This window comes from Scleropages formosus, chromosome 1 (assembly GCF_900964775.1).
Source record: "Scleropages formosus chromosome 1, fSclFor1.1, whole genome shotgun sequence".
Taxonomy (NCBI): domain Eukaryota; kingdom Metazoa; phylum Chordata; class Actinopteri; order Osteoglossiformes; family Osteoglossidae; genus Scleropages; species Scleropages formosus.
In genome coordinates this window covers 49,287,247-49,302,540 of record NC_041806.1, presented here as the reverse complement: position 1 = coordinate 49,302,540, position 15,294 = coordinate 49,287,247, and the positions used below count along the sequence as shown (strand labels likewise).

Genomic DNA, 15,294 nt, shown 5'->3' with positions numbered 1-15,294 from the left:
CAGTTTGTGAGGTTGGTTAGCGACACTGTGGGAGATTTAGTTGGACTTAAAACAAAAGGCTGAAATCAACTCTAAAAATCAGCTTCATCTGAGACAGAAGAAAGCGCTTGTTTATATACAGCCTGCTAAGTTTGTTTTTAGAAGGAAGAAAAGGTCAGCCGGGAAACTGGGTGGTACTTCTGTATGGACGATGAATCATAGGGTAGGTTTTCTTGTGGGGGGGGGGGCAACAAAGGGTTGTTTTTGAACGTTGAGGGGAAGCGGCCAAAAGCCAAAGACGAGCTGAGTAGGGAGAAGATGTAGCTAACTTGCTGACGTGCAGAAAATCTTGAGCGACTTTGCGGAAGTTGACTCTGTTTCACATGGGGAACATGCCTCGATATCAGCTAAAGTGGACAGAATCTGCAGCCCTTTTTTCCCCTCTGTTGTGTTGTTCTTCTTCTTTTGAAAAGAGTGTATAGGTCAAGGTCTGCTGAATACATCTGTAGTGAGAAACAGAATGACCACGTTGCTCTTCCTCTCCTTGTCCTCTTATACTGTTGTACGTCTTCAGAGTTGCTTTTCATTGGTCAAAGTGGAAAAGCTTGGTTTTGTGATTACAGTGGAAAGATTACACTTCACATTAATTTGTACCTTTTGGGAGTCCATTTCTCAATTTTTCATGTCAGTGCATAAAACTGCAGACAATTTAACTTATAATTAAGTGCTAGATGCCTGTTAGAGCATGTCAAAAACGAAGGCAGGGACTCTTTCATCAGACTGGATAAAGGAGGTATTACAATGAGATTATATAACCTTAATGAGAGGTTTTCCAAAGATTAACTGAACAGTATGTATTCATTTCAGGAAGAAATTTATGGGCAGAATCACAGAAGCAATTCACTTCTGGAAGAACTATAAGATCCATCATGAGTAATTTTTCTGGGTTCTTGATTTCCAAAAGTGAAATTAGATCATTCTTGATACAGTGTGTTCCTGTGTGGCTGGTCATCTTAGTGAGCATTTCTGTGTTTCGCTTTGATATTTTCACTTTATTAACAAATATATGAAGGAAAGCTATGTATTTCTCAGAGAGATGGAATATGACTGGAAGCCACTGGAGATAGACACTGAGGCTTAATTTCAGAGCGGTATTGGAATTAATGTCTGAAACGAATGAAGAATGTTCTTGACACATTGTATATGCGTTTTTATGTTGTTTTGTTTTAAAATACGTGCTCTCAATTTTTACTGTTTGGGATGAGACTACGCTTGGAGTTCAGACAACAAGAGGGCATTCTTTGTGCTGCTCCAAGATTTTTTTTGCAAAATGACTCCAAAGCATGCTATCATTTGACATTTACGAATGGCTGCTGTTAGAATACGACTTCTTTTATTCAATCTGACCCACTGTTAATAATTAAACAAGATTATCTTCAGTTCAGGGGGTGCGGTGGCGCAGTGGTGCAGTGGGTTGGACTGGGTCCTGCTCTCCGGTAGGTCTGGGGTTCGAGTCCCGCTTGGGGTGCCTTGCAGCGGACTGGCGTCCCGTCCTGGGTGTGTCCCCTCTCCCTCCGGCCTTACGCCCTGTGTTGCCGGGTAGGCTCTGGTTCCCTGCGACCCCATATGGGACAAGCGGTTCTGAAAATGTGTGTGTGTGTATCTTCAGTTCATAAAACCAAAATAACATGATGAATTCATTAGAAATAGAGTCATAAGTGAAAACCAGCCAGTCCATGACCCAAAAGTCATCTGCTGAAATGTTGCAATAATGGAGAACATATAAAAATAGTTTTAAAGACATATCTTTATTTAGATAAACTTTTTAACGGAAAGTTGATTTACTAAGTGCAAGAAAGCAGTCTGGTCACTCGACAAAATGGTGATGGTATTAAGAGGCACGATGGTGTAAAATGGCCACTGACTTACATACTGGCCCCTCCCACATACGCATACGCGCGTGCGCACACACACACACACATTCTCTACCACACGGTCCTGTGGTATGACCTGATGTCTATTTCTCTGACACGGGAGAATTAAGCCTCTGAAACTTGTAGCACTGTGACTATCTGTCTGTTGGGTTTTGCTGCAAACAGCTTTACATGGGAACTTCAGATGAGTACATTTGTATATGACATGTGCATAGATGGCTCTAAATGGTTCGTAGCGAATGCGTTCCGGTGTTTGTGAGGTCAGAACTCACTGTAAGTCCGATATGCCAAGGATTTGACTGACTTTCTGTAATGAAGCTAGGGCACTGGTTCAACAGACAAATGTTCTGCTACAACCTTTGTACCACACACACATTTAAAACTAACATGTATAACCCATTTTGAAACAGTTGTTGGATTTAAATAGCTCTACATGCTTCATTCTCTTGGATACAAGGAAGCTGATTGGCTCATGACATCATTTGGCCTTAACCAATCAGAAAACATCACCGTGGTGCTTCCCACCTATCAGTGCACAAAGATGGTTCTTGTAATTTCATTGTCACTAAGGGAGGGGAAAAAACCGCCAGGACACTTTGCTCCGACGCAGAGCAATCACCAAGCAACTCACTAGCATCTGAGCAGATATCATCTTTATGTTTTTGGCTTTGCTCATTTTGTCTGGCGGTGAATTAATGAAGGACATTGGCGCACTCAGCCCACACACTGCACCATAAAACGATCCTTCAGAACTGCAGCAATAAATATGCGCTCACATAAGGCATCATCCTCCTCCAAGGTGTTGGGTTTCCCTGGCAACCATGTCCTGGTGGATGGCCGCAGGCTCATGGACACAGAGACCATTGATGACATGGGAGTGAAGCTGTGGGCTTCCTCATGGAGAACATCTTTCTCCTTAGACCTTCTGCCTGTCAACACTCTGGACGTCCTAGGGGATGGAAAGCAAAACAAATCTCACAGCTTCTGTCATTCAGGTGCAGAGTTACCGTACTGCTGCCCCGCAGTTGAAATATTTGTTTCATGCATGTCAGTTCCGATTTCAATATTCCTCCAGCACGCCTGGCTCAGGACACTCTGGGACAGAAGAAATTGCGCTGAGATCATTCTTATACTCGTTTTGCACAAAACCCCCTGCACTCTGCACTGCCCAGCATCTGAGAACCTTTCAGTCATGTTGACAAGGAAAAAACTACATTAAGAATATAGTATTGCGAAGAAAAGAAAAATGTTTAAAATGCCTACACATTAGGTGCATATAAATTAACCTCCATTACAGACATGACCTTTGTGTTCTGTGCCTACTGTTAATGTCCAAGTCAGTTTGGATTATATTTGAAGCTGAATAAATGTGTATAATGTTCTTTCTGGGGACACGGGAAAAAGAGAGAGTGTGTCTGTGTGTGTGAAATACTGACACATTGAAATATACACATTAAAAATACAAACAGCAGGTATTATCAATGCACCAGGTAACATAGTATTTAAGGCTATTGCTTTTCAATCTGAAGGTCCTGGGTTTGAATTTCAACTCCTGCTAAAGTACCCTTGATCAAGGTACTTACTCTGAATTGATACAGCAAAAATTACCCAGATAAATGGGTAATTTATTTAAGTCATAATTTGCCTTGGGCAAAGGCATCAGCTGAATAAAGGTTAGTAAGAGCAACATTATACTACATTATTTTTATACTTTCAGAACCTGACAGTGAATGTAGTGTATAACCAGCTTCTTTCAAAGAATTAAAACTGTGTGTGTTAATTGTATGGAGGGGGAATGATTAGTGCTAGATGCACTGCTGGCAGATTTCTCCTTCTCCATCACCACAGAGAGGCTTTGAACGTGTGCGATGACAATGTTTGATCTTTTCTTTATTGTATTTCCTGCATGAGAACTGAATTTCCACAGCCAGACGCAAACATTAAATAATTTAGAGGGATGTCAGTAAGGCTCAGATGGGCTTGAGAACAAGTCGAGCTGCTCTTCTGTCCTCCGACTCATCCCTACGGTTCGGCAGTGCGGAGAGACGTCAGCTCAAGACCGCCTGTGGTTCATGATGGGAAGTCGTATTTCTGTCTTGAACGTTACCTGCAATTTGATCTGTGAGGGAAAGCTGAGGCTTGCTGGAAGTCACTGAAAAATTATTAGCTGCGCATCTAATTTATTATCTAATCAAACATGTTGAGCTGGATTATGAAGCTGACTTTGTTTTGTACTTTTTAAAACACAAAGGAAGACCCAGCAAAAGGGAATTAAGAAAATATTGTAGCGTTCTTTCAACAGTGGTAGAAAGTTAGATTATTTGCCTGTGGATACAGATGTCTACGATACACTGGGAGGCCATCACACTCCTGGTCTTTCCCTTACATACACCTGATTATTATTGTGTGTGCGGCATACACACTATACAGTTCAGTGTGTGACCCGTCTCGGTGTCCAAGGTGACAGTACAGGCCATGATGCGGAGAGGATGGAAGTGACATGTCGTGAAAGAAGGGCTCATGGGTTGCAAGCTACGGGGTCGGAGGGCTGCCTGGATCAAGCTGCATAGTTTCCATGGGAACGCTAGGAAAGGGTCATTGACACAGAACTCCGGTAGTTCAACAAGTACAAAACCAGCGACTGGTGAGTCAGTCGGAGTGTAAAACCTTATAATAGTTTATATTATGCTGTAGTGTGTTCTTAACAGTTATAGACTCTTATCCTGTGCAGGCAATTAAAATACTCCCAATAGCTTGTAGTTGGTGAAATGGAATGTGAGGGATGTCAGCAATGGCCATGACCCCCTCAATGTACTGGTTGCTCGCCCTTTTTTGGTTTCCATAGTATTCTGAAGGTCCTGATGGATTTGTGATGCTGCGGGTTTAACTGTGCGTAGCCTCCCGTGGATCTTGTTTTCAGAATGTATGTGTCTCGTGTGTGCTTGGTGTGTGTCCTGGACACACAGGACCGGGTGTGCTCAGTGTGTGCTCAGTGTGCTGGAATCAGCACAGCCTGTCCACGGGACAGCGGTATTTGCATATCACCTGCTGTTCCTCAGTCTGCGCTTCGGTGGGGGAGAAGCGTGTGACACGACACATGACTGTGACTCACGCTCACGATCAGACCACGGTTTGGTTGGAACGCTCTGAAACGCTGTACTGATGCTGCAGCCAGTCTTTTGGCCCAGCTCAGATGTTGCTGTTTAATGTTCCTCTATCTTTATGAGATGCGGTGAGACTAATTGCAGGTAATGTCTGGGTCATTAATGAGTCTATAAATAGGCCTTGGGCAGATTTACTTGTGCGGTCCACGTGTCTCCACCTTTCGCAAACACGCTAGGTGGCTTTCGTCACCTTTTCTTCTGCCGGAGCTCTTGCGACACGTAGTCTGCGCTGGGTCGGTTCACTTGTACCTTGACAATTTCAAACTGAGAACGTGATGCCACCATGATGGGTGAGGCCATGTGACGTGGGCTCCGTTGTCGAGGAGGAGCATGTAGCGAGTGTCAACTGTTTTTGTTTTGTTCCGGATTAACCTCAAAACCCTGAAACTCGGGTTTCTTACTCAACAGGTCACACAGTGCTCAACACACTTGCCCTCTAGTTAACCGCCATGGTTACCACAATGCACTTACCCAGTCACACCACCCTCCCTAGAATAGAATGTAGACTGTTTTTTTCATCTCCCCTTTCACTGGCATCGCACTGCACAAGTGGGTGGCTTCAGCAGTTTTGTGTACTTTTTATATACACTGCGACCAGATGTGCTTTTTCACAGGTGGGACAGGTAATCGTGGCTATGGAGATGACAACTCACATGCTGACTTCGACGTCATCATCGTTGACGCACAAGAGGTCGTAAAAGGAGAATGTGGGCTTTGAGGTCTTCATCTATATTACTGGTGAAACTTCTGTGATTACCTATATGAGGACACATTCTCAAATAGTAAAAGGAAGGCATGAGAAACCCTGAATTTTGTATTTTGTTTTTTAATTGTCTGTACTGTTTGGAGACGAGGCAGAGCTAGTGTTGCATCGCATGGGAAGGTCGAGCCTGTTGACGCATGTGACTGCAGCCATAGTATGGGTACAGGTACTGTACAGGTAGAATTGATAATAAAATTGATGTCCTACAGCTGAGGTCTCCAGTGCCCTGCTGATCAGAGAAGTTTCTCTCCAGGACCCTTGGACCCTCGACAGTTCTGACTGTACAATCCGTCACTAGCGCTGTTTTCATTGTGCACTGTCCCCCCTCCTTGCTCCCATATACCACGTTTATTTTGTTACTCATACCAGAGCAGAAAGGGACCTCACTGTCACCATCACCTACTCCATGTCTCCATTCCAGTGTCTGGCTAAAAATACATGTAGTGGCCTGAAAAATGGAGGTTAGCTGTGGGCAGAACCGCCAACTTTAGACACCGGGGGGATGTGGGATGGACTGAGTTGCAGGGCATTGGTTACACGGTGCATGGAGGACAGCGAGACGCCTCGCTCCAGCGAGCTCAGCAGGAGGCCCCTCGGTCCAGCGAGCTCGGCGGCTGGCCCTCATTTTGGGCTCCTTCACAGCAGCAGCTCATCGATTACACAGGAGTCTGGTCATCTAGAGATGGATTTTTTTGTCTTGCGGCCTTCTTCATAGTCATTGCAAGACACAGCACTTCAAACACTCACCCCTTAATTAGCTTTATTGATTTATCTCTCCCCCCCTTCCTAAAAGCTTTTCACTGGGTCCCTGCGATGCAGCATCGTTCAGGTGCCTGAATTATGGTTCTGCCAGGACACACCCCTGGGTCAGGACAAGACGAAATGATGCATAGACTGTGTGAAGGTCCCAGTAAGAGACCTGGTGGCTCTGCAGAGCCGAGTTCAACCTGATTTTTATGAAGTACAATTAATCTGAGCATCAGTTTACTTGTGATAGTAGATGGGCTTTGTGACACTATCAGGTATTGTGAAAGTGGGTTTTGTCTGCATCTTTGGGGTTGTGTGGACCAGAGCTGATATCATCTGCACCCCTGGAGCTGGACGACTCGCCCTAGGGAGGCTTTCCGTCCTCGAGCCCGGCTGTCCTCTCAGAGCCCGAGTCACACGGCCAAGCAGAACACGGAGCTGCGGTTTGTCTGGACGCTACGGGTTTTGCCTCTGCCCCCATCAAGGTGGGGGCGGAGGGGGGTCGCCGTGTCTCCATGCAGACCCCTGTACTGCTGTCCAATCAGCTGACAGCACAGTACGTATCATCGCGCAACATCCTTAGAAACTGGGGCTCGCTGGCAGACAGAACTCCCGTTGTCGTTGGCGATGTGAAGCTTGAGGGAGGGATGAGCAGCCAGCCAATGGGAACAGAGGGAGGGGAACTGCAGCGATAGGATGATTTTAATCACGGGCGACCCCACCTCCCTCACACACAAACATCACAAACGTCACAGATTGCAAACTGCTACATCATCATCAGGGCCACACATCACACGTGTGTGTGTGTGTGTGTGTGTGTGTGTGTGTGTGTGTGTGAGAGACAGTACCAAGGACAGACCCACACCATGAAATATGGATCACAGCAATGCAGGGAAAGCAGGTGGTGTAGTGGTTAGAGCTGTTACCTTGCACTTGAAGGACCTGGGTACAAATTCTACCTCCTGCTCTACCTTAATCAAGATACATACCCTGAACTGACAAAGTAAAAATTACCCTGCTGTATAGATGAGTATGTTACAGTAAGGTGTTTATTGTACAAAAAATATTTATACACAGTTAAAAGTGCTCTCACTTACTCTCTTTCTGTAACCACTTCCACTTCCAGTCCAAGTCAGGAACCGAGTGGTCCAGATCCAACTGGGATGGGGCGCAAGGCTACATAGGGTGTACCCTGCACTGGATTTCAATGCATTGGAGGATAACCACACAGTCATTTACTCACACACAATACAGCTAATTTTAGAGTCACCAATTCACCTGAAACACATCTCTATACTGTGGGACGATATTGAAGCACCCTGAACAAACCTTTTCAAGTATGGGGAGAACATACAAACCACACTTGGACTGAGCTGGTCTCAAACCTATGCCCCAACTCCCCAGGAGGTATAAGATGGCAGCAATACCGGCTATGCTGCTCCGTTAAAAATACTTCTTCCATTAAATTGACAGATATGAAATGGCTGTCTGTGAGGCAGGCCACATCCCCCGTGGTCAGCGATTCCTGTTCAGCTGCAGTTATGCTCTTAGGCCACCTGTGCTAATAGATCAGGGACTTCTGCCTTTCTCACCATGATTAAGAGTGTCCTGGGTTCTAGGGTACAACAGTAGCACCTCTCCTAAAGCTTGAACCCACATAGTTGTAGAATAATCCCCCAGGTCAAGGAAGAGGTTCAGATCACAGGTGTTCTGGCCACAGGTCCAGGTACTGAACCACTCTGCTGCTGTACTTGCAAACCCAGAACATTACCAGTCCAGCCCATCCTGGTCAGTGACCTCTAACTCTGCTCTCTTACACTTCAGTGATGCTGTTGCCCTGTTGTAGTGCATATGGGCAACTCCTCAACAGAACCAGCAGCGCCGGCAGCAGGACCTAGAACGCAACTGTGAAGATGGGAGGACGTCAAAAGTGTCTTCATGTACAGAAATTATGGGGTTTCAGAGGTGTCGAGGAGCCTTCTTTCCCCAGGAGGATTCCTGCTAACATGTGAGATCAATATGGGTATGAAATGAGTGGTAAAGGGGCAGTGTGGGAGAGAGGCAAATGTACATCTGCCACATCATCCCCAGTTTCAGGAGTGAAATTCATGATTCTGGACTCTCTGCATCTCAACCATGGCAAATACTTAAAAAAAAAAAACGACACAGCGATGGTGAAACAGGGCTGAGCTTCACTGAGCTTTATTTACATGCCAACCATTTCTTATACAAACTAGATTACAGCTCAAAATGGAATACACCAGAAAATACTAACATCAAGAAGAGAAGCAGATACTAGAGGAGATCTAACACAGGAGAAAGGTTTCAGAACAACATTTGAGTTCTGTGGTCTGGATTTTTACTCGTAGTTGTACACCATCCTGAAGTTAATGTGTCCCAAACTCAAAATGTACAGTTGGGAACCACTGGTGAGCACCTGGTGCGGCCGTGAGATTTCTCAAGAAGCGTATTGCATTTGGATCAAGTTAATTTTTCTGAAACTTACTTCTTTGTATTCCTTTCTTTTCTTAATACCTTAATTTCCAGTTCTTGCCCTACCTATTTGAATCATCTGACTCGAAATCGGAGAGGGCTCACGTTCAGGCCGCAGCTCCTCGACAGCAAGGCGGCCAGTCGTGCGATGCTGGCAGGCAGGTCTCTGAATGGCAGTGCTGCCAAACTTGAACTGGTAATTCCAGCCTTTTAATGAAGTGCATGTGTACACACACAAAGAATGATTCACTGCCAGCCTGTGGTCAGCTCTCTCCCCTGCTTCCTGAGCGGCTACTGACTCTGCACCTGAAGTCGGCTCATTTGGGGTGTAGGACATCCAATACAGGAGCCACCTTCGGTAAACGGGTCTGCCTGGTCACTCACCCTGTTGGCGTATGCTGCGGTATGTCCTTAGCTTGGTCAACTTTAGAAAAATCCCTTGACTTCACCTAACCTGTGTTTTCCAGGCTCATCCACATTTGCAGGTTTGAGAAGCTATGACTGAACCTCAGGACGAGGTGCAGACAATAGGTCGCAGCGACTGTCCGAGTGCCATACGCAGACCAGCTCCTGTTTATTCTGCCCATGTGTGAACGGTACAGTGGGACGAGCGGCGGATCAGGGGCGGCGGGTCATGGTCCTGCAACTTGGAGCGGGGCCTAGGGGCGAGGTTATGGCCGGAGCACGAAAACAGCCAATCGCGCAAGATTTTACAGCCTTCAGTTGCACACGTTCACCCGCCCCTGATTCACGGTAAAACACGGCACGTGTTACAACACACTACAAAAACAAAAACCTCCACTATTTACCCCGAGAAGGAGGACCAAGATGTGACATTAAAAGAAATTTTTTCCTATTATAACTGAAACATTTATCATTCATACCTCATGTTTGGGTGAAGGTCTGTTTTTTTCATCCACGTTCAAGCTACAAAACAAGGACATGTGCTGAATGCCTACGAAAGAACGTCTGTATTACACAGTGAATGCAACCATGTGCACAAAGATGCACAGACACGTGCGAACGTGGAGAGTCGAAGCAGTGACGTGGAGACTTCCAGTGAGCTCGAGTGTGTGCTTGTCCGGTGAGGAACGCTAGAGCCCAGTGAAAAGGTCAGAAGATGCTCTCTCCTCCTGGGAGACCGTAGCTTATGGTATCGCCGTGCCATGAAATCCAGCCGGCGGCGGCCCTCCTTCTCACCCCTGAGCAGCACTTCATTTGCATATTTAAAAAACAGTGATCGGCTAAGCTTCACTCATTGTAACGCTTTTTAAATACATATTTGCTTGCTGTGACTACCAACATCTCCTACGCGTTCAAGTTGTTTGGCAATATACATGATAGCTTATCAGTACGTCTCATTAAGTTGGCTTTATCGATCCCGCCTGCCATGTTGTCAGCTAATACACATATGCATTTCTTTTTCAAAACGAGGACTACGATTTTAAGTGGAAAACGCACACCCTGGAAGGACAGACGTGAACTGAACACTGTTTATTTAGCACCTGGTCTGGTGTGTGGAAATGAACGCAATGCAAAAGACGTGTTTTGGCTACATATACATCCAGCACCTCACTGGGAGTCACCTTCCAAACCAGAGCATTTCATTTTTACCACACCAAACCCTGACTGCTTTTTTTTTTTTTTTTTGTTTGTTTTTTGTTTTTTATACAGTTACAGACACATAGTTACAATTTTCCTCTTATAATCTGCTTGGATTATACATGATTTTCGGGTAATAAAATGATTCATACTAAAATAGGATAAGAGGGTTAAAAATGAATAAGACCAATTGCAGTGAAAATAAAGAAAATAAAGACTGCAATTTAAAAAATACAATAAAAACAGCTTAGCGGTAGGGTGCATTGTGGCACAGAGGGTTGGAGTTGGCCTGGTGCTCAGCATCCGTCTTTAACACCAACTCTGTGGAAAAACGGGCAACAGAGAGGCAGCAGGGAATCGCTAAGCATTAAAAAAAAAAAAAAAAATCACAGATAAAAGAGGAGGAAACTTCACTGAAAACATCCCAGAAACCACTGTATTAGATAACACATATTTTTGTTGTTTGTATTTTTTTTACAGGAACTACTTAACTGTGAGTGGCTACAAGATTTTTTTTCTTTTTTTTTTTTAAAAATGCTATATTTTTCCAATATCTATGCATTATTTAATTTCTGAAATAAGATTGCATAATTTTGACTTGAGTTCTTATCCCCACTTCCCTTGTAGAGAAAGGTAAACTAAAGCCAGTGTCTTTTAATCTGTGTTCTGGTTTTGGTAGGAACGGGTTCCATTTTCTGGGTGGGTTGTGTCCTGTAAACTATTTTCTGTATCGTGCCGACGACTGGTTTGGCAAAGGGTAATGTGCTGGGTCTTCGCATCACAGTAGGTCTGAAAAGAAAAACAACATACATACAAATCAGATCTTTTCAGTGTATCCACAAAAATCTGGCTGTAACACAAAGTAGATTAGGATGTGCAAGCAAATTGAAAGGAAGCACTCCGAAGTGTCAATTTATATACACCGGCTCCTTGTGATGCAAACTGTTAGATTATGAATTTTTGAACATACAAGCATTCTCCAGTTTATTCACTCTTAATTGCATTTTCTCCATTTATTTCCTAAAATTGCTGTCTGTAGTGGAACAAACATCACCTGTTTACCTCCAAGCCCACAGACAGCACTAAAGAGCACCAAAACAAAAAGTGTGGCATCAAATTGTCTCGCTTTCACAGTATTCCCAGCTTGTGTCTGGTGTTCCAGACTGTTGGTGATCAATAACAAGATGAGGATCGTTGTACATATTTATGGGATGAATCCGTCATCAAACGGCACTGAATACAAGTTTATGGAGACTATGGATTTTTGTTGCTTTTATTAATTTTGAGCTACTATTAAAATTTAAAAGACAAGTCTTTCAATCTATTTTATTATTTATTAGAGCTATATTCAAGACTTGCAAAATGTAACGAGTGAATAAGTTGAAGGGATTCTATATTAGTAAGCTTCTGTTGGTGACTTAGCGCTAAAAGTGATTTGATTTACGAAGAAAAGGAGTTACAGACAGACATCCGGAGCCTATTGTGTCCAAGTTGAGAAGCCAGTGTATAGTTATAACACAAAACGTATAGTTGGGTTGCATCTTTATGTCACAGCCTTAAAAGACAGTCTGATGAGCCTGAGATGCATGGGGGATTACTAAGGATTTCCAGCAATTATTCCACCCCTGGTAAAAAAAAATGGACCCTCTACAGTAGTGTCAGCGTTTGCCAGTAAAGTCAATCCATTGGACCCGTTAGCATATAACTCCCAGGAGGGGCACTGTTTTCGTACCCTTGGTAAGATTCCTGACCCATGTTTCTTGGCAAGTTCTATATGCATTCCTGCTGTTTGCATGTCTTAGAGCTTTATATGATACCAAGAATCTACCTTTGGCTGGCAGATCAGATGTGGAGAGTAAAAATTCCCCTTTTTCGGAATTATATTTAATGCCAGCAAAAATTAACCATGTGTCTTACCCCTGTACCTTGAAAGGACAATGATCACATGTCCACATGAGAATGAGCTACTGCTTCAGTCAACAAAAGAGACATAAGCAAACAAAACCAATGATCTTGTGTGAACTACTCCCCTGGTTTCTGGGTGGGATATGGCCTTCACCTAGAACTGTAATCACACCCAACACAAGGGAAAATGAGGTCTGTGTGTACGCAGCAAGCAAGAGAGAATTCATAAAGAATTCAAAGTTGTTTTGCATAACAGAAATTCTGCGACATGCAAGCATGTCGACCCCTTGGGAAACAAGTCTTGAGTGTACAGTCACACCCCGACATACACCCATTTGGATAAAGGGAATTCATCTTTACAGCTAATTTTATTTAATGCCCCTACCTTGGCTTGCGTACCAGTTGTTTACATTTACAAGGACCGGACTGGATTTCATCTGCCTCCCAACAGCTGAGTGGCCATCGTGTGGCCTTCTCAGTTACAGTTTGGCTCATGCTGCGTTCTCAACTTCCATTAGCCTTTGTTTGCTCGCTTTACCTATTCTAATCTCAAAAATCATGGCCCTGTTTGGACTGTCCAAACCATGTCAACTTGTTTGGTGAGTGCAAATTCATTTGCATTGTTTTCATTGATTTCTATCGTCTTTACTGTTCCGTTTAGTGTTTTCGCATTGAAGGCTGAATTAATAAATAAACACTGAGTATCATATATATGTATACTTTGTGAGTGTTTGCTATTACGGCGCGTAGTAACTATGGAAGAGCTACTTACCCAAGAGCTAAGAGTAATTAATGAAGGGAAAGTGTCTTCTTATGTTCCGGTATGGCAACTAATGTTAGCTACTGAAGCAACTGTGTCCATTTTAATAAGATTTGGTGATATTTTAGCATAAATAGGTGTAAGTTTTAAGGCTCAGGAGCAGGTAAGTTTTACTATTGAAATTAGGTCTTTGATTTAGTACAATTCACCTTCAGAAGGGTTTTTCAGGTATGAATTACTTCATAAGGTAGAAGAGGGCTGTAACACATGAACTTATGTCACTCACCTGTGCTGTCCATCTTTGCTTCACAGGTGAAGCTCGTCATCCCTTCAGCCGGGCACCCAGCTCTGGGAGGTCTGCTTGGTGTTGGCAAAGCCCCCCACGTTGAGGTTGACCACGTTCTGGGTGGAGATGAGAGAGTCGAAGTTGAAGTCCAGGCCATCTGCATCCATCAGCTCATTTCGGATGATGGTGTCCATGTCGCACTCCAGGCTGCCGTTGAAAATATCTAGGTCCAGGTCGCTGGGGAAGCGATCCTGGCCTGGAGCCACCCCGCCATTCAGGCTGGAGTACAGGGGAGAGTCCGAGGAGCAGATTTGCATAGACGAGTTGCTACCAGGTGACTGGAGCTGGTGCTTGATGGATGCAAGGTTGTTGGTCTCGTTGACCAATCCCAGGCCCCCGTTGATAGAGCCAGACAGATTGGCCCGTCCCCCTGTCAGAAGGGAGTTCTGAGACTGGTTCTGGTGGTGGAGCAGGCTACCATGGCTCACAGGGCTGCCTTGGTTGGACTGGGAGGCAGCGAAAGACATCATGGGGTCACTGCGCAGCAAGACATTACGGCGAGCGCTCTGGGATGATACGGCAGCGCTGGCCTGTGACATCAACGGGTCCGACTGAGTCATCATAACGTCGCTGTGGCTGTGTGACTCTGAGCTGAGCAGGTCCTGCAGCGTCTGGTTCCCGAAGTGTGAGATACAGGAGAAGGAGGTCTGTTTGTTTTCTTGGATGGTCTGCATGGGTGGAGGTCGCAGGCCAGCCAGTGTTGAGGCTGGCGTTGACCCAAAGATGGAATTGGCAAAGCCACTAGAGGATGGTGAGCCCAGACTATTGCCCTTGGTGCCGTACGTGAAGCTGGAGCTCCTCTGCATGACGGCTCCCGCCGCAGAGCTGTCGCTAGCTGCATCGCCACCATTTCCTGGAGATGGCTGCTGCGATGGGCTCAAGTTGTCCAGGAGGTCGTCCATGAGGCCATCGGACAGGCCGTCGTTCAAGTTCATGGTGCCCGCCATGTCGGCCAGACGGGGCAGCTCCGTGGGGCAGGGCTTGACTCCCCCGGGGGACAGGCTGCCGGGGCTGGCGTAGAGCATGGGCGAGAGCAGCGGCTCGTCGTCGGGCACCTCGTCCAGCTCAGGGTTAGCCAGGATGGGCGACAGGCGCCCGCTCACGGTGCTGGCGTTTGAGTTTGTGCGTGAGCGGAAGTCGGTCCAGGCATCCAGCTCGTCGCTGCTACGTGAAGTGGGACTACTAGGCCACTTGGACAGACCGGACGGGGTCTCAGCTGCCCCCTCCTGGGCAGCCTGCAGGGCAGCCTTTTTCTTGGCGGCGCGGCCACGGCTCTTGACGTACTTGTTGCTGTTGTCCATGGAGACGGCACGACGTCGCGGAGCCTTGCCACCCTTGCCACCATCTGGGTTTATCATCCACCAGGAACTCTTACCCGTGCCTTCATTCTGGACCCGGATGAAGCGGCTGTGGAGCGAGAGGTTGTGGCGGATGGAGTTCTGAAAGAGAGAGAAAGTTTTCCTTTTCATTCAGTTCACGAACAGTCTTTTAATGTCTTTTTTTCCCCCCATTTGCTGCACACACCCATCACATAAATGTCACTTAGCAAGTGAACATGAAGATAACTGATACAGAAATAACTGAACCCAACGATCTTTGCA

The 15,294-nt window shown here is 45.4% G+C and overlaps 1 protein-coding gene across 1 annotated transcript in view; it reads right to left on the bottom strand.

Moving 5' to 3' along the window:
* Positions 1-8,767: 8,767 nt before the first annotated feature.
* foxo3b (forkhead box O3b) overlaps positions 8,768-15,294 on the bottom strand; it is a 31,233-nt gene continuing 24,706 nt past the window's right edge. Inside the window, exons 2-3 of the mRNA XM_029256648.1 lie at positions 13,634-15,132; positions 8,768-11,471 (exon numbers count right to left, since the gene is read on the bottom strand). Of these exons, the coding sequence (XP_029112481.1) occupies positions 13,678-15,132 (1,455 nt within the window). The 3' untranslated portion in view covers positions 8,768-11,471; positions 13,634-13,677. The remainder of the gene's footprint in view (positions 11,472-13,633; positions 15,133-15,294) is intronic.